Source organism: Solenopsis invicta, chromosome 1 (assembly GCF_016802725.1).
Source record: "Solenopsis invicta isolate M01_SB chromosome 1, UNIL_Sinv_3.0, whole genome shotgun sequence".
In the NCBI taxonomy this organism is placed as follows: domain Eukaryota; kingdom Metazoa; phylum Arthropoda; class Insecta; order Hymenoptera; family Formicidae; genus Solenopsis; species Solenopsis invicta.
The window spans coordinates 20,610,419-20,635,875 of record NC_052664.1 but is presented as its reverse complement, the minus strand read 5'-3'; the positions used below and the strand labels follow the sequence as shown (position 1 = coordinate 20,635,875).

General features: G+C 36.7%; 2 protein-coding genes across 8 annotated transcripts in view; one reads left to right on the top strand and one right to left on the bottom strand.

Moving 5' to 3' along the window:
* The window catches only part of LOC113003148, a 177,949-nt gene that overhangs the window by 55,154 nt on the left and 97,338 nt on the right, over nt 1-25,457 (bottom strand). For 6 of the 7 annotated variants that reach the window (XR_005574944.1, XR_005574945.1, XR_005574943.1 and 3 more), the window contains exon 3: nt 10,984-11,045. Coding sequence is in view for 2 of the 7 variants with exons in the window: in XM_026131307.2 (XP_025987092.2) it covers nt 11,012-11,045 (34 nt within the window). In the remaining 5 variants the exon portion in view is untranslated. Of the gene's footprint in view, nt 1-10,761; nt 11,046-25,457 lie in introns of those variants that run through there. The other variant, XM_039450000.1, reaches the window with a different exon arrangement.
* The window catches only part of LOC105194827 (1-phosphatidylinositol 4,5-bisphosphate phosphodiesterase epsilon-1), a 133,669-nt gene that overhangs the window by 26,968 nt on the left and 81,244 nt on the right, over nt 1-25,457 (top strand). The window contains exon 2 of the mRNA XM_026131305.2: nt 3,599-3,666. The gene's annotated coding sequence lies outside the window, so the exon portion shown is untranslated. The remainder of the gene's footprint in view (nt 1-3,598; nt 3,667-25,457) is intronic.

The following is a 25,457-nucleotide window of genomic DNA, read 5'->3' as shown; positions in this document are numbered from 1 at the left end:
CTCTCTCTCTCTCTCTCTACTCTGAAACATGGAAAGCGTTAGTTTCTCTGAATGCGTGACCGCTCTCAGAGCCGTCGTTTGCTCCGCACTTTGAGTTCCCCGTTTTCTTACTGTGACTAACCGTGTCGACAATATAGCTTTTCCCTCCTCGTTTTTCCACACGTGTAAATTAATCCTAATTTCATCGCGGAAACGGTTCGTTTATATGGCACGAGGGTGTGATTAACGCGCGGTATCTCGTGTACACATGCAAATCCCGGAAATTATTACCCGTGTAAGGGATTCTCCTCGCCCCTTTGCTCGGTCTACCGGCAAATTCTACTGAATTACGTACAACGCGCAGCGAGCTGACGTGACCGTAACATTACAACTTCATTCGCAGTCTCATCTCTGGAATGGTGTTATCATTCTCGCGATAATCTCCGGTGAGAGGTGGATTTTCGGTAACGAGGGAGATAGGTAGTTAGATAAGAAAGACGGAGCGAGACAGGCAGAAAGATGACAGTCCTACCTCGACCGATAGCTTCCTCGAGCGTCGTTACATTTACCCAATGGCTTTTTCCATCTCGGCGATGCGTTAAAGATCCACCCCCCGATAAACGCAGCGCGCTCGTCTAACGAGATCTTGCTCTGAAATTAATATTGGCATATAATTTCCTCGTCGAGAGGGGACGACGAGTCGAGAGACTAAAAATTTGCTAAGTAGAAACAGGAAATGGCGCCGTAAGAGTGGCGAGAGGCACGCGCTCCCACCGAAGAAACGACTTTTAATATTTTCAATCGTGCCGAATGGTATCCGCGCACTGTGCGCTCGATCGAATCCGGGAATTTTCGACGTAATAATAAAGTTTTCGTGGATTATCCGAAGCGGCTTATAGCGCCGCTCTTCCGCGCGCTCTTTCGCCTTCGCTTCGTCGTCGTTCCTTTATCGTTTTCTTTCTCGGGAGAAAGCAATATCGCCCACCGGTGGTAAGACCCACTTCTGACATACAAAAGTACTCTTCCCCCTCGGCCTTTCTGCTACTCGCCGCCGACCAACGACACTCGGATATCGTATTAAATAAACTCCAGCCTTAAATTGGAAAAATATATATAATGCAACAGTGCGGGCGGCGCGCGTTTTGAATGTTTCTTTTTGCCACGCCACTTTCTTCTACCGCACACTGGATTCTTTGAAATGGCTACGGGAAAATCACCTGCACTGCCATGCGTTGACTTCCCTTTTATCTGGGACAGTGTTTCTTTCAGTAGACGTCATTGTGCCGCGAAGAATACGATTTCAGTCAACGTCTCCTTTCAATCCGTTTTCGTAGTTTTCCCCTATTTCGAGAGGTATCAATTCTTCACGTGTAATTCTTCTTCCTCTTCGTCGACCATTTCAACGTTAAATCTTGATGTTTCGCTGTAGCGTTGGAAACAGGACGTTTCAGACATCGTGGAACGTCATGCCGCATCTGGCGTCTTTCGTAGCGTGACTCTCTCTTTCTCTCTAGGGATAACGCGAGCCATACTGGTTAACAAGCCGCGATTTACCCCGCCGTTTTTGCTCTTTGCTTTTCCTTCCTATCACAAAGCGGAAGAGGAACAGAGACGGAAATGGAAAATTACATCACCGACAGCGACCCATTTTTGCTAACGGTCGCTCCCTTGCCCCCCCCCTCCCCTTCCCCCCCATTTTTTTGACGCGTTGAATGCATTTGTCCATCCCATCTGCGTCGGCCATGCTACGTGCACCACCTCCGGGGGGATATGTGCTCGTTGAAAATTGCGGTTGGCTCGATCGAATTTTAAAGCTTTTCCGTCGAGTCGGACGAACCTACCTACTTGCGAGAGAGACGATGAATTACTCTACCTCAGGGACGATTTCTCGACAAACGTGCTGGGAAATTTATCTAAGAGAGAGACACGCCGCGCGCGCACACCAACGATAAGATGGCCTCGACGGTAAGAGATTTGATAGAACAATGCGGGAAAATGCTTGCGAGATACATAGGGTGTCTCCGGAAAACTATCGGATATCCTTTACACTGCAGATTATTTGACAGCTTTGAAATCTATCTTCTTTTGCTTAATTTTGAAAAATACATTCTTATTCTCCAGTTTATTTCATTTTAGAGAGATAAATTTAACGCATAGTCATCATTCAACGTAAAAAAGAGCTAAATGTTCTATAAGCAGTTTTTTTTTCTAAAGATTAATTTAAAAATTAACTTTTTTTACAGAGTTCCTTGTTTATTCCAATTAAGAATGTGAAACTAGAAAAGACATTTTATCAAAATTCTTAAATCTTTATATTTCATAATTCCACGTATTTTTTATTCTATACACACGTTGCAAGAATTATTCGTAAAAGTTCCTTATTGTAGATTAATTAAGATTAATGTTCTTTTAAAAGTTCCTTGTATTATGTTCGAAATAATATAAGCGTTATTAAGGGATATAACTGTAAAAGATATTTTTTCCCAAAATTCTCTAATCTTTTCATTTAATAATTCCATATATTTATATTAATCTTTTTACTAGCTTTGTATTTAACGAGGAAGTCTACCTTTAGCTTTGAAAGTAACTAAGTCCGATAAAAAATTCTTTGATACGTCAGAACGCTTCAACATTTAATAACAATGATACGGTCCTCTTTGGTCTTTTCAGAAGACAAAAAAATTAAGATAAATCGTGAAAAGTCACAAGTTATATTATACAGCGTTCAGCGAAGGTAAAAGTTCAATATCTGCGGCACATCCATCAGAAAAGAAGTTTATGTTTAGTTATAAATATTGATTGCGCGCCAGCAAAACCGACAACAATGTTCGCGATACCATCTATGAGATCCTTATGAAATTCCCAGAATGAAAATCGCGGAGGTTCAGACCATCCTAATGCAATTCCTCTATTTTTCGTTTGAATGCGGAATGCATAAGGACATATCAGCTTTAGAATCGGCGCTTTTCATAGGATTTCACGATCCGGAAATCCCATCGGAGCGGCATCGTATTGATATCTTGATCTAACGACTGCGAGGCTATAATGAAGACTTGTCGATCGAAATTTACAGTGGTGGGATGTGTCCCCGTTACGACCTTGCACGGTGAAGGGATTAAACGGAGTTATCCCGTGCATATTCCTTACCCGACGCGCACTCCCCCGAAGAGTTTCCAGGCATTTACTGAGTTACGTTATGCTACGGTGGCTCGTGTATCGCGGAATAATTATTCATAGCTGCGGGGAGATACACGACTCCCTCCTGTCTGCGGAGAGTTCTCAATATGTAAGCACCGTTGCGCACCGCCCCCGATCTTCTCGAGCAACTTGACTTTACGGAATTTACGGAAGCGGTAGTCGCAACTCTCCACGTGCCATCTCTCGCGAGAGCGAACGAACGTATGGGAGGGTAACCACTGGAGGATCTGTCGCAAAATCAACACGTTGCCCATAAAGATTCGTATCCAGATTGGCGGCTACGAGGGTAGATTCATAAAATAGCAACAATAGTAAGTCGCTGACGTTTGATCTTTTCGACAGATCTTCCCAACAGATATCTGCATGTCACCTGACAGCGGAATATGACGCAAATGCTGATTTATTATCGTTCAATTTTCAGACGGAGGAGTCGGAGATCGATCGTCGGAGCGTCAAATTGCGCGCAACTGGGAGCTGCACGTCCCACTGGTATGTAAAAAACATTTCAATGATTCATTCGTACGAATGAGTTATCTCGGAAAAAGGACGTAAACTGATAAATAAATAAAAAATAAATTCAAATGTATAAAAATAAATTTTAATAAATTTTTCCAGTTTGTGATAAAAGCAAAAAATTTTGATTGACATTACACGGATATATTAGCAAATCTAGCTCTAAATTTGAAAGAGAGTAATCAAGGTTTTCGTATTTCTTCAAAAACAAACAAAAAAACCAAATTTAATTTACGCAACTTTTCCACATAGCTGATTTGTATATAAAATTGCATATAATATTATTTATAACAGGCTGCGTTTCAATCACACAATTTGTAACTATATAATTTATGAATATTTTATACAACAAACATTTCGTGATATTTATATTACGTTTACTTGAATCTATTGCTTTCTTTTATATAATATAAATGTACAAATGCTACATATTATTTATATTACAAATATGTAGTGCTTCAATAAATGAAATTTAAACATTGAAACTGTATAGACGTTATGCAAAAAAGTAATTAATTGTAATATGATATAAATTGTACCATCATTATTTTCGAAAAAGAGTGAAATTATTATAATATATCGACAATATTGTTACAACTTTCACGTTACATAAAATGTGATACTGAAACTTATATATAGTATTATAAAGTAAACATATAACTGTGTCGACCTGGGTTATAATAACGCTGCAATTTTACTTACAAGTAGAACGCTGCCCAAGTGTTACACTCCGATTTTGATAAGCTTTGAGTATGATATAGATCAAAATAAGAGACACATATTTTTTTATACGTGCCCAACGACCGTTAAGGGGGTGAAACACACACACTTGAAAACAATTTTTATTTCCGAGCGGTTTTTTTTTTATTTCTGAGCTAACACCGTCGAAACGATAAAAGATATAAAAAACTGTTTCAAATCAAAGTTTTATGGTTTTCTATGTACTTTATAAACAGTTCACTCAGATTTTTCAGAAACGTTATTTTTTTTTAAAATCTCTAAATTTCAAGAACGTGTTTTAACCCCTTATAACGGTTATATAGGCACATATAAAAAAATATGTCTATTATTTTGACCTAGATTACAACATATTCGAAGCTTATCAAAATCAAAGTGTAACGTTTGGATAGATTTACTTGTCGTAGTACAAATTAAACTATAAATTATAAAACGAATGCTACTTTGATATTGATCAAAGACAGAAGACATTTAATATTAATAAATTATAAGTTTAAGCATTAAATCTTCAATGCAGATAGATAACAATTTGACAGAAATGATCGCTCTGTTATCACAATTTTATATTTTATTAAGTTAAAGAAACATTAATTCCGATGTTATGAAAAAATATATACATGGATGCAGGAATTATAACTCCCAGCAAATTTAGAAAATTTGCTACTTCTGCATGAATTCACAGATACGTATCATCGCAAATTACTACCGCACTCATCCAGATAGTACATTGAGCAATTTGTTATCTCGCGAAAGTACGTTTGTATCGCCGGGTATAAGTCGCACTATCCGATAGCAAACTCGCGGAAAAATGTTACGATAGGAGGGATACCTTTGGGAAAACCGCCGAGACAGCACCGATATTTCTACGTTGCTCGGTCGCTCGCGATGTAACAAAGGGGGGCATTCCCTTGGAAAATGAAAGCCGGGTAAAAGGTCGTACCCACTTGACTTTTATTCCTACAATTTCACAATAATTACATCAAACAGCGGTACAATCGTCGTCGTTATCGTCATCGTTCACGTTGTTGTCTTACCTCGTCCACTCGAGGACAAATCGCCCGAACAAAATAACGAAGTTGAGTGCGCTCAAGCAGCCGCTTTATTAACTTTAATGCAAAACGAGTGAGCTCAGTGGCAAATGCCGTAAAGAGCTTCGAGGGGGATGTTCCCGCGACGATCGAGGGAGACGATCAACGACGCGACCGTAGGAAAGGGAAGAGGAGGGCCGCTTTCGCTCGAAAAGAAGGACGCGCGCGAATTTGCATAAAAAGGATCTGCAAGAGGCGATTGTGTGGAAGGAGCCACGCGCAGAATCCGAACGAGCCTCGTGCTCGCGCAAGAGGGTGTAGCAAACTTTTCTCGCTTTTTAATTCTCCCACAGGACATTCTCGGGATCGCCGCGGGACCGCCCCGCTCGCCCCTCGTTTCGCAATCACCTTGATTAATGCCGCGAGGCGACCGACTCCTCGACCGGTCGCCGACGGAGCCGCTCCTCCTATTCCCGCGAACAGGATTAAGAGAAAGGAAGTCGCAACGTTAAAATCCTTTCTGTCCCGGGGCTCTATTTAATAAAGGAGGGACCTGAATTTTTCACGAGTTTTTCCTGCGTGACTGTGAACGACGGCGCGAATACGCAGGGAGTCTTTGAATAGGGCAATTTATTGAGATTCGCGCTGCTATTAATCACGGACGGGATAAGTGGAAAATATAATTTTCATATCGTTTCTCATTTGACATCGCTGAGTTCAAATTATTCCATAAAATTATAAAATACAATGGCTCCCGACATATAATAATATGAGAAGTATATTAAAGACAAGTATTTGTTATTTATTTCTACATTTGCCATTCCGTACGAAAATCGCGAATATTAAAGGAATTAAATCACGCAATTTAGAAACACAGCGAGTGTGGTATACAGCCATACGTTGGAAACAAGCTGAAGCTATCACGAATTGGCGGGAGCGCCACGAAAAAATAAAGCACAAGCAAGAAGGAAGTAAAAACGAGCGCCAATTTATCGATAAAAGCGGGCACCCGTACCAAACACCCGCGATCGACTTTTTTATTGCAGGTTTTCCAAATAATTTTAATGAAATATTGGAGAACCTGCTGCAGCTCGGTCGAGATTGCAGCTCTCTTCTCTTCTCAGTTTCGTTTCAGCTAGTTTGTCTCTCTTACGCACTGACTGGAATTTCATTAATTCGAAGCGATCTTGTTTGCCCGACCGATTGTCGTGAATTTATATCGTCAAGAAGAGAATAATAAAAAGAAAAAAAGAAATATAACCTTAATCATTACGCGTGATTTAAACAGAGAAGAGCGTGGTTTCTTAAGATCACGATGATCAAATTCCATGATAAAAACATTTATTTATTTAAAGCTGACAAGAATAGCATCTAAAAATGAATAATGCATTTTCGTGTGCTTCCCCAATCGTCCGCGACAGAAAAAGATTTATTTGCGGATGGAGCTGGCGACGCCCGTGGCGAATCATTAATTATTTATTTAAGTTTTTGTTCATTGCGGTGCGAAAGAGAAATTTGTAATTAATTACCGTGAATAATCAATATATATAATTAACTTCGTAGTGTCGAATTATACTCAATTCGAGTTACTTTTAATTATTCCTATAGATCACCATTACTCCTACTCAATATGTCAATTTAATTAAAACAATGTACAATTTAACTAAAACAATGTACAATTTACAATTTAAACAATTTACTGTAAAAATGTTGAATTTTATTCAAATTTATTATTTACTAGGTGCATATGTTAATACGGACGTTACTTAATTAAGCAATTTAATTATAGAAATGGTTTGATTAGATAAGTTCTTTTAACTACATACATTTGTGTTAAAATAATAAATTACGACACACATAGAAGCTAAAAATAACAAAATATCATTTAATTGAAGGAATTAATTTAATTTCGATTTATTCATATTTAATAACATATTTGTATATTTTATATAAACTGCTAAAACTATTCAGATTTATTACAATTTGTAAATTGCCAGAATTTGTTGGAGTTGCCGCGAAGTTTTGTCTCTCGAACGCGTGTTAATTACGGAATATCGCGTGTCGATCGCCCCTCGCGAGTGCTTTTACACCGCACCGAGTCGCGGGGCAATTTGAAATGAAGCTGAAAAGTTTCAAGTGCAAAATTGAAATATTTTAATTATAACGGCGGAAACGTGCGCACTAACGGTAACAATTTAAACAACACCGACGCGAGGGAATGAATCCTCTGCGAGCTGCTAGGAATCAAAATAGGGGAAAATCTTGAGCAAAATAACGAGACGAAATAGCATAATGTAATTAAGAGCAACGATTACGGACATACAGTAATTCAGTGCTACATGGAAACACCGTTTCAACTTAATACGTTGAGAGCTCTTCAGCTTTAAATAAAGACGACACTTCCTTTTCGAGAGAAATTCATTTCGCTGGCAAAATATACACGCAGCCCATTATGTGTATTAAGTTCTATATTCAGGTCTCTCCAAGTGTTGAAAATACGTTGTTAATTTCGTCATTTTTGATAGAATTCACGGGAAAATTAGCTTTAATAGAATACATTGTCGTAAAAATCTGAGTGTTCATAAAAAAAAATTAAATGCGACACCGCGACAGATTCTACGGAGCAACGCGCGAGCAGATTCATAATGTTTACATTTACCCCGATAAATTTACGGCATTTATGTGCCGCCCGTCCATCCGTACATTGTGCGCTATGCTCCCCCACATAAATCTCGCCGTTGGTAACTTAATCACGTTGGATTTATCACGCAGCACTCGCATCCGTACGACTTGTTTGTAAACGATAAATCGTGCCGAATCACCTCGCATTAATTGACTATAAAAAGTTGCGCTATAATTAAGCATATGTTTCTTTGTTATTAAGTATACGGTGTCTAATTGCGCGATTACAAGCGTACCTGAGAATTACGCAGAAAATTACCTCATTAATTGCACCTGTTTTTATTTACAGATCCTTTTATCGCAATTTTTAAACATTTGATTGCAAATATCTCGCGACTAATCTCCGAATTAAAATCTGGGACATTAAAGAATTAAAACCAGTTTGATCGAGAACCAAAATTCCATCTTTCTACTGTAAAAACCTCTGATTTTCTTTCGTTAGTTATAAGTAAGAAGCTATCGCTGTGTGCGTTTTAGTTAACAAAAATAACGTGGTTTCTAAATTAATCAAAAAAAATTTTGAATAATACAAATCACGATTGATAGAATTTGTAGCGAAATATCTTCACCGTTGTACATTATTTTTTATTTGTTAAATCATATTTAAAAAAAAAAAGGAAACGATGTAAATTCTTTGGGTATTGCAAGAAGCTGATGGAGCGCCACCGCTGAAAGCAGGTAGAGACGTAGCTGTAATCTGACAATGAGTGACAACCACGACGGCAATCAACGTCGGACGTCAAGTAGAATAGGTCCCGTTGTGGCAGCTTTCTAGCCAAGTAACACCGGCTCACGCCTAGCTATAGCGGTAGCCAAAGATTATGCAACTTCCGTAACAGGCTGTCAAGCGCGCGATATAGCAGCTTGCAGGACGGCAAATGAATGATCGATTTAGCCGGCGTCGCGACCATAATTCACAGATATTCGCTGGAGGTACTTTTTTTCGCGTCTCTCAAGTAATGGGAATGGTCGTCGTCAATACACACACGTCGCAAAACTCTTTTTAATTTTATTTAAAATCGATCGAATCGCCTCGCGGAATGGATCGCTTTCGCGTCGACTGTTCATTCTTCATTCTTGGCGTTGTCCTTACTGAAAAACGGTTGGAGTACAACCGTGTTGTCTTCGCTCTCCCAGTTTTCCTCCTAGGTAAAATTCGCTCTGCCGCCTCCTTTTCAACATCCTTGGCTGTCTGTCTGGATTCCCCGACCGGGTTGCTTATAAAGTTTTAGTGACACGTTTCCTCGCGACGTTCTCTCCGCCGAGACTACAGATACCCGGTTGCTTCCTTCACTTTTCTCAGTTTCTCTCTCGCGCGTCTTATTCCCTCCTACCTCCCCAGCGAAAGAGCGGTGCATGCAACGGCATCGAAAATATCATTACTCAAGTCGAAACTCGGTCTGTTGTAAAGTGGGCTTATCAGTGGGCTTATTCCGCGACTTCTTAACGCATCTACTTTGAAGGGAGCATAACGTCATTTTCAACCCTCCGCAGACTAATCTAGTTCGTATTGACCTAGACGATGTTTCTCATTTCACTTTTTTCGTCGGGCATACACAAAAGAAAAATGTTTTGGGTATCATTGTACAACCATGTTCCTAAATGTTAAAAGAGTAGATCAAAATTTTTTGAAACATTTCACAACTCAAAAACCCTTTGAAAAATAACTGTCTCCTCTAGTAACCCAGGTATTATAGTCTGATTAAGCAGTGAAAAACAGGGTAGTCTGTGGTTAATAATTCTCATTAATGTAGCCTTGAAAAAGTTATTCGTTCAATATGAGAAAAATTCCGCGAGCCTTTTCTGTTTCGTTTTATCGCGCCCCTCGTTCGCGTTATCGTATCGTCCGATCTTATCGTTGCACCTCACACCTCGCGCGCGCTTACGTATGTAGCACCGTGCGAGTAGCGAACTGCCGTTCCCCTGGATACGGATTACGCGCACACGACAGAGAGTGAAATCTTATGGACGTGACGAACGTGCCGACGGAACAAACGTGAAATAAACGCGCAGACCAGAGCAAGGCGGGGCACCGTATTCTCGCGGACTTTGCACACCGTTCGTGTGGCTACCATGTGCGGACTGGACTGGCCACACACGGACATGAAAACCGCGTGCATACGAAACTGTCGACTCATCCGGCCACGACGTAAATAGGACAAAAAAAAAGAAACATAAAACGTGGACAAAACGGCATTGTTCCACGGCGTTATTCTGATTAGACGCGTAACGTAAAACATAATGAACGTACCTATTAGCAAAGTTGAGAACGTTACTTTATAAAAGTCACTGTTGTTTTATTTTAGAAAGTAACATTTTACCATCATCATTTAGAAAGAAATTTATCGATTTGTTACTTTTTAGTTAGTATTTTCAATATTTTCATGACTCTTTTTAGAGTAGCATACAATTGTCTATGCATTAAGAAAACAAATTGTTGACTCGACTAAATTTTTCAACTGGATTAAATTTCTTCAGTTCAAATATTTATATTCAAGTTAAATATATAAATGTAGTTAAGAGTTAAATATATAAATGCTTAAATTGAAGTACTGAACTTAAGTCAAATACATAAATACTTGAACTGAAAAAACTTAATTGACTAAAATTTGTTATTGTACAGATAGAAGAAAGTAGTCAGCGTTGCAAGAAAAAAAATGAAATGATAGTACAAGATGCTCACTCAAAAATTGTGAATCCATTATCTAAAAATTCCAGGATTTTTATTAAAATTCAATCAAAATTTTCATCGAAACTATTTCTTTCTGCTTACACTTTATTTTGATCCTGCGCGAGACATTTACAAAACATTGACATATAATAAGAAAATTGATTTCTAACTCACCAATCCGATGCGCAACGAGCGGAGTTACTCAGTCACCTTCTCTCAGATCCTGATGATTTAAACTACATAACAAACAAATAAAAGAACAATTATAGCAGCACTCAAAATAATTAATATTTTAAAAAATAATTATTTCGCTCATAGAATTTTATTCGCACATCAAACAGAGTAAAATTTAATTTTTCAAAATCTCTTTTTTTTTAAGCACAAGATCATATACATTCACAAGAAAAAAATCTCTTTGTTCTAATGTTTATTCAAATTCCAATAAATAATTAAAATGAAGAATAAAGATGCAATGAGTGACAAATAATTAAATAGTAATGACGTTACAAGTAACGCGCTACTTTCCAACCCTGCTTATTCGTACATCTTAATTTAAACCTCGTACGTTTCTTAAAGTAATCTTTGCTTTATTTGTTGTTAAATATTAATTAGCTGGTGATGTTAACTTTGGTCACGTCTTTCGTGCCTGTTTTTCTCTTTGTGAACCCTCGAATTTCTACTTGACCTCCGATGATCGATGGCAAGTCCGACGCCGCCCGCTCATTAACCCTCCCGTGCACGTATTATATTCGACAAGAAACAAGTACCAAATCGTCGTTTCGCTCGTTGGCCTGGATAGCCAGAACATTATTTAACGTCGTACATTATTTAACGTTGAAAACTCTGACGTTATTCTAGCCATAAGAAAGAAGGGGTTACTTTGTTATATATACCCTATCATTTAGAGAAGACGCGCGTAGCGGGAAGCAATCCGCGAGAGAGAGAGAACGTTCTTTGTTCCTTGCTCCTTTGATTCACCGAAACCCGAGATATTCCTTTCACAGCTTTGATTCGCATCGTTCCGCACGCGGTATCCATACTTATCTTGATACGCGCGTCTCGGTAAAAGATACGGGAAAACGCAAAATATCATCGCGTTTCAGCGCGCGACTCGCGCGCCGGTCGGTCGACGGGATTACTTTTGCCTCGTGGATGCTTGCTAAATTGGAAATGGTTCGCAATTGAAGCGACTCGTAATTAAAACTCACCGGCGGAAGTGGTTAACCTTTTGCAAAGAAACTTGAGATGCGCGGCACGCGAAACGATCTGGAGCACTCGACACAGAGCTTCCGCAATGGGCGCCCGGGTAAGTGACTTCAAAGGCTATCGTCTGCATATTTTAACATAGCAAATGGATCAGTATTGTGCTGCGCACTTCGCACGACGGAAGGCCAAACGGCTGTACGCAAAAAACATTTGGGCGAGCGACCCGCGTCAAATTTTCCAGAATTTTTCGCCAGAAATTTCGAAACAGCCTATAAGTTATATTAATAGTTGTCTCTTTGCTTGATTGCTGTACGTCCCCATCGTAACCAGATAGTAATATTATATAAAAATAAATTTTAAAATTTCAAGAATTTATTTAGCTCTTTTATTTTTTATCCCCTAGGCAATTTAATTTAAAATAATAACAAAAAAAATGCTGCAATCAATGCTATTATACGCCTCTGAAAATAATTGAACGCAATTGAATATAGCTAATTTTAAAGGACAAAACGCGCTGGATGCATTTGCCATATTTTTATATATTATGTGGCCTGCATTTATTTTGCAGACAAAAAGGCGAAATCATTGTTTACGGTTGTGCCTGATATGCTAAAATATTCGCATAATTAAATATAAATTAAAATAGCAAAATACATATTTATGAGATGTTAGAGTCAAGTTTATAGCTCGATTCAAAAGTATCTTGTTTCCTTTTTAATGTTTCTTGATTTCAAAGTAATCCAAAATATTTCCAACAGCATTAAAACTTTATAAACGAAAATAGTGAGATCTAATGGCATTGTATATAGATAAATTTCATTTTTTGCGATATTATCGTAGAGTTCCTATTCCGTTCACGTTCTTCGAGCGATTTGACTTTGCGCATTCACGCCAGCGTACGACTCTACCGCCCATTTTCCGGTTCGTTCCGAAATTGGATGCCGAACAAGAAGCCAATAGGGACTAGTCCGCTGTGCTACAATCCAACGTGATCGTGAGAAAGCTTCGTGCGAAACAGGAGTAGATGCAAGACGATCGTTCTGCGTTTGTTTACAAGAATACCGTGCGATCTTCCCAAATGATTTTTGAAATAAAGTAAAATCTTGAAAGTTTGCTTCATTTTGAAAATGCATGTTTCAAGTTAACCGAAAGAATTTGATATTAATTACAATCAAGTCTGCAATACCAAGAATATAAATTAGGAGAATATAAATTAGGACACTTATATCTTCATAATTTGAAAAATTCGATTTCAGTGAATAAAAAGTTGGTGCTTGAAAAATTGATTAAATTAAATATATTTATAATCTTCTAGACGATCTGTACGGAAGAAACGATTTGGCTAAGTATCTCAAGTTTAATTGGATGTAGATTTGAAAATAATTTTGTTAAACCATCAAAATAATTATGTAGAACGCTCAAACAGGTTGCTGGAGTGTCAAAACTTTGCAGCATTGTTCATCATGCTTGAACGTTCTTCATAATTATTTTAATAGCAAAGTTATTTTCAGATTTGTATCTAAGTTTTTAAGTACTTAGCAAAACCGTTCTTTCAGTACCTCCTGTATAATTATTCTGCTGATCAAACAAAATTATTTTCTATAATCAGCTTAATTTTTAAGTAAAAGCAGTTTAGTAAAAATGTTTCCGTAGACGGCCAATGCAGCAATATAAATAGATAGCAACGATAACAGTAAGAGCATTACAGCTCATCGACTTTGCGAATCGGCTGGCTAGACGAGAGAGTCGTGAGCGTGATGAGAAATCGAGAGGGCTTAAAATCTCGTCTGGAAATACCCCGTCTGGCATTTAACATCGCCGGAGGTCACAGGGCCGAGTACACCTTAGTAGCAGTTTGCGCACGTTCCGCGTCTAAGAGACGTATAAGTATCGGCTTTGTGGAGACGGAAGCCACAGCGGAATTCCGTCGCGAAACGTTGTTGAGCTCAGAAGCGAGGTGATGCCCCCGCATGTGCGTCTTGCCGCTAAGTAATCGCACAGAGACTGTCGCGCCCGAGGGAAGTTTCGCCGATTTACAGGGCTGTTGGCCTTTCCGCGGTTAAAATTGCTATGGTTGTCGGGACGGAGCTATATACATTGGATTCCCGCGGTAGTAAAAGCGGCGACTGTAAAGGCAGAGGTTGTAAGCCCATGCACGACATGGATCTCGAGAGACGCGCTGGTTAAAGTCAAGATATCATTGTAGTGCGAGAATGCGCTTCTTGCAATTCTTATTTTACAAATTCAATATCTTCGCGAAAAAATCGCTGAATTACGCCGTAAATATTAAACCGTTCATTTTAATTAGCAGCCACTTCTTATTTATTATTTTAATTACCTCATGAGCATGATTTCATTATTAACTATTTTATGCTCTTTGTATTAATGTCAAGGTAAAAATTATGAAAGGAAAGTCAAGTGTTTCCCTGTTAAAAAAATAATTCTCACTTTCGTTCATTCCTTCTTTGTTTGTTTCTTTTTTTATGAAAATTAATATTAATTTTCTCTCTAAAAAAATTATTTAAAATTACTTTTTAAAAACAAAATCATAAATTACCAACTATTTGATATATTAATTCGGCAATAATACGATTAATCATCGAGGATCAATATTAAATTTCTACGTATGTATTAATGTTTCAAATTGTTGATTTAAATTAAATTAATAATTTAATAAAATTATTTATCAATTTAATTCTTTCATTAATTTATTAATATAATTTATTATCAAAATGATATATTCAACTAATTACCACTTGTGTGCAACGCAAGAGAACATACGTAAATGGAATATGAAACGTCTAACTGTTTGCATTACAAGGAAAATTTTCGCGTAATTGTTTCTCAAGTTAATTAAACAAGATTTTGTAAAGTGCTTTTGAAAGATCTCTTTTGCGTTACAAAAAAAAATTTGAAAATGTATATTTAAGAAATGAAACAAATACTGTGGATATCGAAACATTGAAACTAAAATTTCCAACGTTACTTGATGTGTGATTTTGAAAACTTTTTCTCTTCATTATCTTGCAAAAGTAATCCTGTCCAATGTTATATAAAGTTGTAGAATTGAGCGAATAAAATGAAAATCAACGTGCAATTGATCTTTTCAATATTGACAGAGCATATATATAGTATATGCTGTAGCGTGCGAACACTGCGCTGCGTGTTCTCGAATATCTCGCTTGGAAAACTGTAAAAAGTCAACTATGACTGTAAATCAACAGTAATGCGAATATTTATCTCTATTTTTACATCCCATGTTGACTAATTGCCAATACATCAGAGAGAAGAGAGCAGAGTGCGTAAACTTTCTTATCCTAATTGCGTAAAAGTATAAAATTTATATCGGAATTATTGAGGTATGATCTTGAACTTCGTATCGTTGTAATCATGACTTATGTCGATCAAAGAAAGATCGTATTGAAAAATTTTAATATCAATCCGTGTTGATTGTATCAAGCCGTATAAAACACTGTGCGCACGTCTTCGATCAGATTTTCGCAGTAGTAAAACTGTAGCGATGGTCGAACATGACGGCCGAGTACGAGTACGGAATCCAAACGTATCCGTTGATACGGCGCACTTCCGAGGAGCGACGTTAAAGTCGCATCCGCGCGCGTGGCTGAACGTACAAAACGAATTTATGGCGGGCCGTAAATAAGAACCAACGGATATGAGACACTCGATACTCGAGAATTTCGTCGATCGGTGGCGCACGTTTCAATGGCGCCTTGTACCTCGAAACGCCTTTCCCAGAAAGAAACTCTATACTCGGTCGTCAAATAAGAACGACGTGCTCGCAGACGATGCGCTCTTATAGACGCCGTTAAAGTTTCAGACATGTGAGATTCTTCGTACCCATAATCTCGCGTCTAACTGACGCATAAAATTTTCCCAAGCCAGCGTTCTGACACGAGTTCGTTAGAAGCAAAAGTTAATGAAGGATAATTTGCATTATGTAAATTATAATTTTAACCATAATTTGTATTGGATTACTCTCGACATTTTTTGGGGCGAGATTTCACTTCAAAGAAGTAAAATTCCACTTCAAACAATTCAGAGAGTAACCAAATATTTGTAAAAAAATATCCTTTAGAAGAAAACATGCAAATTGTTTTCCATCTTTAATATAATTTTGCACATCGAAACATGTAACACATATATTTTATCAGGGCTGGCAAAAACTCAATATTTTCACATTTAATCCAACTCACCTGGTTACAATCAGTTTCACCCAAATTTGCCCTGGTTAAATTCAGTTTTATTTATTGGCTTTTCACTTCAAGCTTCTGATTATGTAACTTTCTTTCTGGGGTGAAAGCATGAGGGATGAAGAATTTTTTCATTAATTTTAATGGTAAAAACTTTTACTTTTTGTATTTCCGTTCTAAAAAAAGAATTACATCTATAATTTATTTTGTGAGTAATCCATGTAGTATGTATGTATCTAATGCCATGTTAAATGTTGATATTTTTTTTTATTTTAAAGTGTATATATTTTTTGACATATAATATGTACATATATAATACATAAACAATTTACTTTTGAGTTTAGTCCAGATGCCACGGTAATATTTTATTTTGTTAATTAATTAAACTTTAAATAATATTACTTTTATTTTACGTATATTAAAATATGGCATTATAAAAATTATCATATTTTTGATTGAAAAATGTTAAATATAAATAATATAAACAAACGGCTCTTTTAATTTCTCTGCTCTACAATCGTATTACTTTTATTTACGTTTTCTTAAGCTTTCATAATAGTAAACTAAAACTCTTTTGTGGTATTTAATATGGATTTTTCATTTTAGTTAAAACCAGTTTTAACCGAGTGGATTTAATTGAGCTAGGGAAAATTTTACCAGCCCTGTTATTTTATACCATAAGCATAATAAACGTTATACATTAATAAAAAGCAATTGTAACTTTAAAGAAACAGAAAGAACAACGCACTTTCTATCTCAACGTCGCGGTTTCTTTGTCTTGTATTAAATAAAATAATGTACGTATCTCTTTCATAGATGCATCATTCGTTGGCGCGTCAAGTCCACAAATATCTCGCCTTTCAATTGAATGAAATTTATTGCGGAGCATATGCAAATAATTGATTTGCAGCAATCGTGTTTGCCTATTGACACGCGGAGTTACCTGCAGAGTTTTTGCACGTTGACCTCGAGGAGCGCAGTTCGAATGTAGAACAGCTTTTAGTCTTTTCGAAATTGCTGTTTTAGTGGCGGCGCGAGACTTAAGTAGAATAAATTGCTCTTGCCTCTACGGTGACTTTAGCGAGAATCGTTATCGATTATGATAATACGTTGGATAATAAGGATGAGGATAAAGTCTCGCGGTCGGATGGTAGATGCAAAGATCTGATAATTGTGAATAATGAATTGGTGGAATGAGTTCGGAAACAAAGGACGTGATTATCCGTTTGCATTTCGTCCCATCTGTCATTAATATGTCGTATTTCCGCGATACATATATGTATAAATCTGCTCTTATAATAATAGTTTATCGGGATAAATGCAGTAAGCCCCGCGCAATTGATGAATCTCTTAACAGTTTATCGGGCACAAATTCAGTAAGCCCTGCAATTGATGTATCTATTATTTCTGCCAGAAATTCATCAAAATGTCTCTACGCTACGCACACAGAACGGAATAATTAAATAGTGTGATTATCGTAATATGCGTAATAACGTGAGCAATGATTGATTAATTATTCGATTACTCGATTATTATATGCAGGATTTGGATGTTAGCAGCGTAAATATAAATAATATACCTGCGAATTACCGTTGAAACAACCGTTTTAAAGATGCGAAGGGTGTTATCGAATATCTTTACGAGCTTACGCAAAATTAGAAGCGTAAAAATTGCTCGACAAACCGAGTTCTGCGCGCCAGTCTCGCGTGGACGAGTATGCAAACGTGATTTAAAAAAATAAATTGAATAAATACGCGCGACTGATTAAATAAATTACACAAGTTAATCGCATCGAACGTTCTTTTCGGATAAAGACGGTATTCTCTTATGTAATTCGATTTATTATGCGTCCGCGTGCGATTGAAAGCGATCGTCGATGCATTCTCATCTCTCTTACGTATCAGCCTGTTAAGCTTAGAAGTATATTACGACCCATTGTAAAAAAAAAAAAAAAAAAAACGGCGGTATAAGCTCTCGGAATCGATGAGACACCATATGCGGTATCGGTTCAATTTACGATGAGCTCGACGGACACGTCGGTGTATGTGATCAATGTCGAATCTCCATATACATGATACATGCGTATCATCTCCGGTACACGAATTTCGGCAGTAGAAAAAATTACTGATTTTCCCTTCTTACGGAAACCACGGAAGAGTGCCGCGGTGAAGATCAGTTGGATTCTATACTTCAGTCGGATACATTCGCAAATCCTTTTATTCCGCAAAATGAAAGAAATATGACTTATACTACTTCTGCGCCCGTTCAACGTTTCGTACATGAATAATTTGATCCTACCGTAAAACTCTTTGTCTGCTCGGAAATTCATGTGAATCATACGAAACGTAGCTTACATACAGAGAAGAGACGGAGTGAGAGAGAGAGAGAGAGAAAGAGAGAAAGGGGAAGGGGCAGAAGAAAAGGGAAAAAGGCTGCGGACAAACTTAAATCAACACGCTTCAAGAGAGATAAGAAGAACGATAGAGAGAAAGAGGCGAGTGAAAAGTTTCCTGCGCGCCTTTCGTCCCTCCTTTCTACCAAAATCAACTCTTTTGAGTTTGTCGTCGAGGTGAAGGCGACGTTATCGGGATGAACGAACGTACTACAAGGGCAAATAATCTGAATGGGGACAGCTAAATTTGACTCTCTCCGTCGAGTGATGAAATGTAAAATATAAAAAAAAGAGGAGAAAGAAAGAGAAAACAAAAAGGACTCGATAGCGGAATAGGTTCAGGTCCGGCAATAAGGTCATTCCGCTTCGGTTCATACCGATTGCTCCTCTATTCACTCCGATATTAACTGCTGAAACCCATTTTCTATTTTTTCTTCCCTCGCCCCGCTGCGCTGTGGCTCTCCCGGTTCGCGCCCCGCGATTCTTTCTCTCTTTCTCTCGTAATCTTTTATTCTTTCCTTTTCATTCCGTCCTCGCCCCGTTGGACATACTGTCTATTCAAATCCACTTTCTGTGCGGCACGTTTTCGCCGACCGTCGACGTGAGAGTGCGCGTCGCAATTTAAGGAATCAATTAAAGTCGTTCTCGCCTAACAGCCTCGGGACAATATGTTCCGTTTTCTATTCGCCAGCGCGAGATAAACAAGCGCGTTAATCTGATAACAAACAAGAGCTTATATATCTCTTCGCGAAATGCAATTGCATGACTTTCAATTGGAAATCATGACGCGTTGATGTAAAAAGATCACGAATTGCTGCGAATTAAGGTAACGATAGTAGATGGCAGGATAGTAGATGGCAGTACTAGATGACGTACATAGTAACTTGTACATTTTAGTTAATTGACTAATCGAGATCTAACGCTGACCATGGACGATATAAATAAGGTAAAAAAAGAACATACCTAATAAATAAAAGTTTAGAAATATAATATAGATATAAATACATTATTATATATCGCTAAAAAAAAAGGCAACATTGTAAGCTGTCGTTTAGAAAAGAAATTTGTTAAATTCGAGTAAAGATATTTTTAAATAAAAGTAATGAACAAAAAGAGACTTGTACACATAGAATAATTACGCATAAATTTTGGAGAGGGACAAATATTCGAAATAGCGTAGAAAACATTTGTGATATACTCGCAGAGAATACTGTGTCAATTTCAAATTGAAAGATTCGTTAAATTTAAACTAGGTGATTTCAACCTCAAAGACAAACCACGCTCTGTATGGTCCTCTGATATTGACGATGACAACGTGCGCAATTTAGCGGATACAAACCCATAAATTTCAATAGAATGCTGATAAACGTCGACAGGTCGAGCCCCTCTAAAAGAAAATTGATTACATCTATTGAAGATCCGTCGAAATTGTTGCACTCAATGCATTTGTTGGAAAAATGTATGTATTTAATAGTATTAGTAGTTTATCGGAACTTCACGCATCGTTTGCGACATTAATTACGCATATACACGCAATTTCGATTAATTTCAATCGGATAAAATGCTTTGAACATTCATATTGCATTCATGTCTCTCTGTCGGGATGAAATTGAAGAGAAATGAAAAGGAGGATGACATAAAAATTCATTAACAAATTCGAGGCGAACGATCCATCTTTGTTGAATCTCCTGGAGATAAGCTGATGGGGTAAAAAGGAGAATTTCTGTTTGGCGACATCGTCAAACGAGAAAGAGCTTATTCAGAATATCTTTCAGCCTGTCCCATTTATGCCATCGAAATCTGACAAGAAGAGGATTTTGAAGAATTTTGAGGGTTGCTCTTTTGCATGCGATCTTATCGTGGAAAAAAAATATATGTGCAAAGGTCGCTTTCTCAACTTTCGCTCATCCATTAAGTATATTTTTTTCTACCTTATTTATTACCTTGTTTCTATCGTCCATAGTCAGCACTAAATCTCGATTAGCCAATTAACTAAAGTTTACAAGCTATCGTCTATTACTGTTATTTATTACCGTCGTCTACTGTATCAATCACTTAATAATTAATTCATTAAATTTATAAATATTAAGCAAATTTGCAGAAAATACTTGTGTGAGTTTTTAAAGTAATCTTGAACGAGCAAATTTTTTTACCGTAAACAATCTCAAATAGAAATATTTTCAACAAAGTTATTAATCAGATTATTAGCCAGACGACATGTAAATCATATTATAATAAAAGATTTAAAAGTACATTTCAAAGACATCTTTCATTTGTAATAATTTATTATTCATGATCCGATTGCACAAAAACCAATTAATATATCAACTATTAATCGCCGAGATTTGATCAATGAAGTGTTCATCTCCAATCTGGGAGTTTTGCTACGTATCATAAGTCGATATATCACGTAGCCATTCAATCGAAATAATTCGGATAAAAGATACGCAACGAAGATTAATGGTCATCTTTACGACAAGAATCTCGAACATTCGTGGGTCGAATGTGCCGTGAAAGTGAATGGGACTCGTAAGAATAAGCGCGAGCTTTGATCATCTAAAAATATTCTATTTGTCTCCATTAGCTAAAAATATTCTGTTTGTCTAATTCCAAGTTAGTAATAAGTGGTATATATTAGTTCTAAGTTAGTTTTAAACAATGTACTTAATAAGAACAACCTAGAAGTGATCTCCAAACATTCAAGAATAATTTTTCTCATAAACTCATTGATCGCAATTAGCTAAAAATAAAGAATACAAGCTTCTCTATTTTGGAGATTTAATTGTATCACACTGAAACATTCTATTTTATTACTGCATAGAATTAAATAGTGATATTTGAAAAATTCTTGTTATACATATAATATATTACATAATTATACGATATCTTTTGAAATGTGCAGGCCCAATATATTTGCTGAAATGATGTTAACCCAATGTTTGCGGTGGGTTGAAAGATCCATTAGTATAATGAAGGCGTTGAAATTGTGCGCGGAATGGTGGCACAGTATTTCGCCATAGATATAATTATAAAATCATTGATTAACGAAGATCATTAATTATCGGGATTTAATTACTTGTTTCAGAAGTTTCCTATAGCTTTTACTAACAAAGCAGTTTCACGGTTTCGAAGCAGAAACGCATCGTAATGCATTAGAGCAAACACGGTCGATCGTGGTCTCGAATTTCCGTAACAGTATTGTTCGCGATTGTTATAAAAAAACATTGTGATTCCGTAAAGAATCATATATAAAATTGTGGCAAACATATTTTCATAAGTTTTTTTACACAAAAAATGTTTTGAGTTTGCAGCTGACTATGTACTTCTCTTATAGAAATGTAATACTGACAATAATAAATTGGCGAATAATTTAAATAATATATTATCTGTTTTAATTTAAAAGCTCTGTTGTTAGTACTTTTAATACTCAAAATAAATAATATATTACATAAATTACTCGCCAATTTAATATTGTCAATATTACATTTTTGTAAGGATTAATACTGGTCGTTTATTATCAACCATGGTTATAGTGTTAATGTGCAGAATAACTCTTTTTTTCTTTAAATATAATATATCGCAAACTCATAAACAAGATCAAATATTCTTCACAAATCAAACATCAACATATCATTTTCTGAGATATAATATATAAAGCTAGAATCTATTCCAAGTTGTGTGGGAGATTTCTACGTAAAAATATCATATCGATATTCTTGCGCGCGAAGTACTTATTTCGATTGAACGAACAAGTCTCCGAGTTGAAAGTCGATGAAAGTTGGATTTAGCAAGCGCTAAGTGGAGCAATTGGTGACTCGGTAAGCGAGTCCAACGCGGTAACGCCACTCCGAGTATCAGAACTGCTACGGCCCGACCGAGTGCCCTCGAGATCTCCAGTAGTACAGCTCGGCCATCGATCGGACGTCCCAGCACTCGCGTATCCACTATTTTCGTGCTTTCGATGGGCGATCAATCGAGGGGCCTTCCTCTCGCTCCCCGATGGAGCCTAGGCATTTGAATATTTTATTGTAAACGTAACAGCGGTGCGGCTCGACAACATTTGTTCGCCCAACGAATGTCTAACCAACAGTTCACTTTATATCGTTATTAAATTATCCCAATTTGTGATACGGTTAAGATATATGACGGGGCCATACTTTATCACACGATTAGATTACGCGTATTTACCTAATCGATATTACCGGCCGGATGTATAATCTGCTTGATATAATACAGGATGGCACAATGACATTTCGTTTTATAAGAGAAAATTTTAACGACAATATTTTCAATTTAAGCGAAAGATCGTGATAATTAAAACAATTTATATGATATATGAAAATAAACTATTAGTAAATTACTTATTACATTATTAAATTAAGTTATTAAATGTACATAGCAATTGATATATTTGATGAAACACATATGTTAAAAAAATTATATAAAAATTTAATTAAAATTTAATTTCATATTAAATTTGATACTACATATATCAAATTTTATTTGGATAAGCATAAAAATTAGTAATTCTGCTACGTCATTGTTATTATTAATTTTGAGTCTTTTCGAAACATTGTAAACTCTCGTTATCTCTTTGCGTTTATAATTAAAATTCATTGTGTAAGAAAATAGAGATTTGACATGATTCACACTAGAAGTGTATGGCAAATGAAAAGAAATAAAGCAAATGAATGTTACTTTTAGGCGCGCGTTTCCATTTTCGGGTTAGTGCATCCGGTTGCAAAACGCTTACGCAGAGATCTAATTGATCGAGCTAAATTACGGAAAACCGAGCTACGCAACTACAGCGAAGAGCATCCATCGGTTTCCAGTCCATGTAATGATCTCACTTCGAATTTGCGGTTTACAGTTGCATTTTACCGAGTCGCAGTGACCGCAATACATCAGCTGCACACATCTCCGGAAAATATCCGGATTTAGCTTACACCGGGTAGGCTAAAAATTCGACATTTGTAGTTTTATAAATATTATTCACGATTTAAATAATACGTAGTTCAAGAGAAAGAGTTTTTAGCTCGTATATCGGGCGGGTCAATCATTTAACATCTATTTCGTAAATATTATTCACGATTTGAATAACGCTTCGCTTCGATTATTCTTTTTTCAATCGATCAATCGCATTTTCATATATTTATTCTCTTATATCATGTACGACTGACGAGTTTCAAATTTTATAATTTTGTAATACTATATAATTGATTTTCATTATAATTTTATTTCAATGTCCGGTGCACATTCTCGATACGTCTACTTCGATATCATTTTGAATTAAAACGAGACAGAAATTTGTTATATATTTACTGATGCGCGTATCACTGTCAGATCTAAAGCGATATCCGCTGCAATTTAAAAGTTTAAAGTTCACAAACTTGATTCGAACATAGAAGAGTTTGTGATTGAAAAGGGAACATCACAAATTCGATATTGCGTGCACATATTGATAAATATATCTCCTACGTCTCTGTACGTACAGTCCCCCTCGGAGTCTTCAATTTGCTATGCTATTTCAAGTCTATGTCGTTCTGTGGCTTTCTTGCGGTTCGCAAATCCTCTGTGGGATTTTCCGACTTCTATATCACTTCAGACTACCTCTCACTACTTTCTCACCTTGGTCAAATAATTTGTAGAAATCTCCGTGTTTTTCAAGAAAAAGTACAAAAAGGAGGGTGTCTAATCGTACTCATCAAGCAAACTCTTCCGTCAACAATTCTTTTTAAATAAAAATCTCTCCTATTTTTTCTTTTCTATTTTTTTATTCAGAAGTTATCATTGTGTGTGTGTGTGTGTGTGTGTGTGTGTGTGTGTGTACACACACACACACACACACATATATATATATATATATATATATATATATATATATATATATATATATATGTTACCTTTATACTTGATATATAATATTTTTTCATCATCTTCGTGCTTTTTAATGTACATGTTTATTTTTATAATGTATTTTTATATATGCATATTCCTACACTATATATTTATTAAAATAATGGCCTTTTTCTACAGAGTAATATAAAATATTAATTCTGTCACAAATTTTATTCTGTCCATTCATTTCGTTACAGCTATTTAATTTCAGCAACTTCCAATTGTTACCCAGTACGTTTCATTTAAATGAATGCAATTTGTATATGACATTTCATCTCGGTAGATATCTACATTTTACATTTATCTACAAATTACGCAAACTTTCTAACACAGTAATATTTAACACTTGCGGGTGCTAGCGTGATGTCCAAAGTTTCAACACTGCGAAGAATTATCGCGGCCATTTCTGAGCGTTTATCCGCTCGAAAACAGCGAGCGGACGCACGATCGGTCTAATTTATGGCCGGCAATGTGGCAACACATGGATTTCAAAGGGCGATCGTTTAACGCAGACTAACCGCTCGGCCACGTATAACGTAGGGTTTCGGTTTCGAATTGAAATGAAATGCACAAGAGCGCGGTTACATCCTTTCGCGTCGCTTGCAGGTGTGTTTAAATTGGCGGGTTTGCGACGACGATCGAGTGAATTTCAGATAATCGTTCTCTGACAGCGCGAGGACGGGAAATTCGGTCGTGCTCCAACGGCGGATTATAAATTTCGTCCGATCCTTCGGGGCTTCGATTGTCTTAATTACTTCGTCAGCTCGATTACTCTCACGTCCCATTATTCCACGCCGAGCACTATCTCGTTATTTTTAAATGTTATACTTCTCTTCCTCCTCCTCCTCTTCGGCATTTTAAAACTCGTGCACGGAAATAAAAATTAGTACTAAATGAATAATTTATTGGTTTATATATAAGCAAAAATATAAAATATTCTT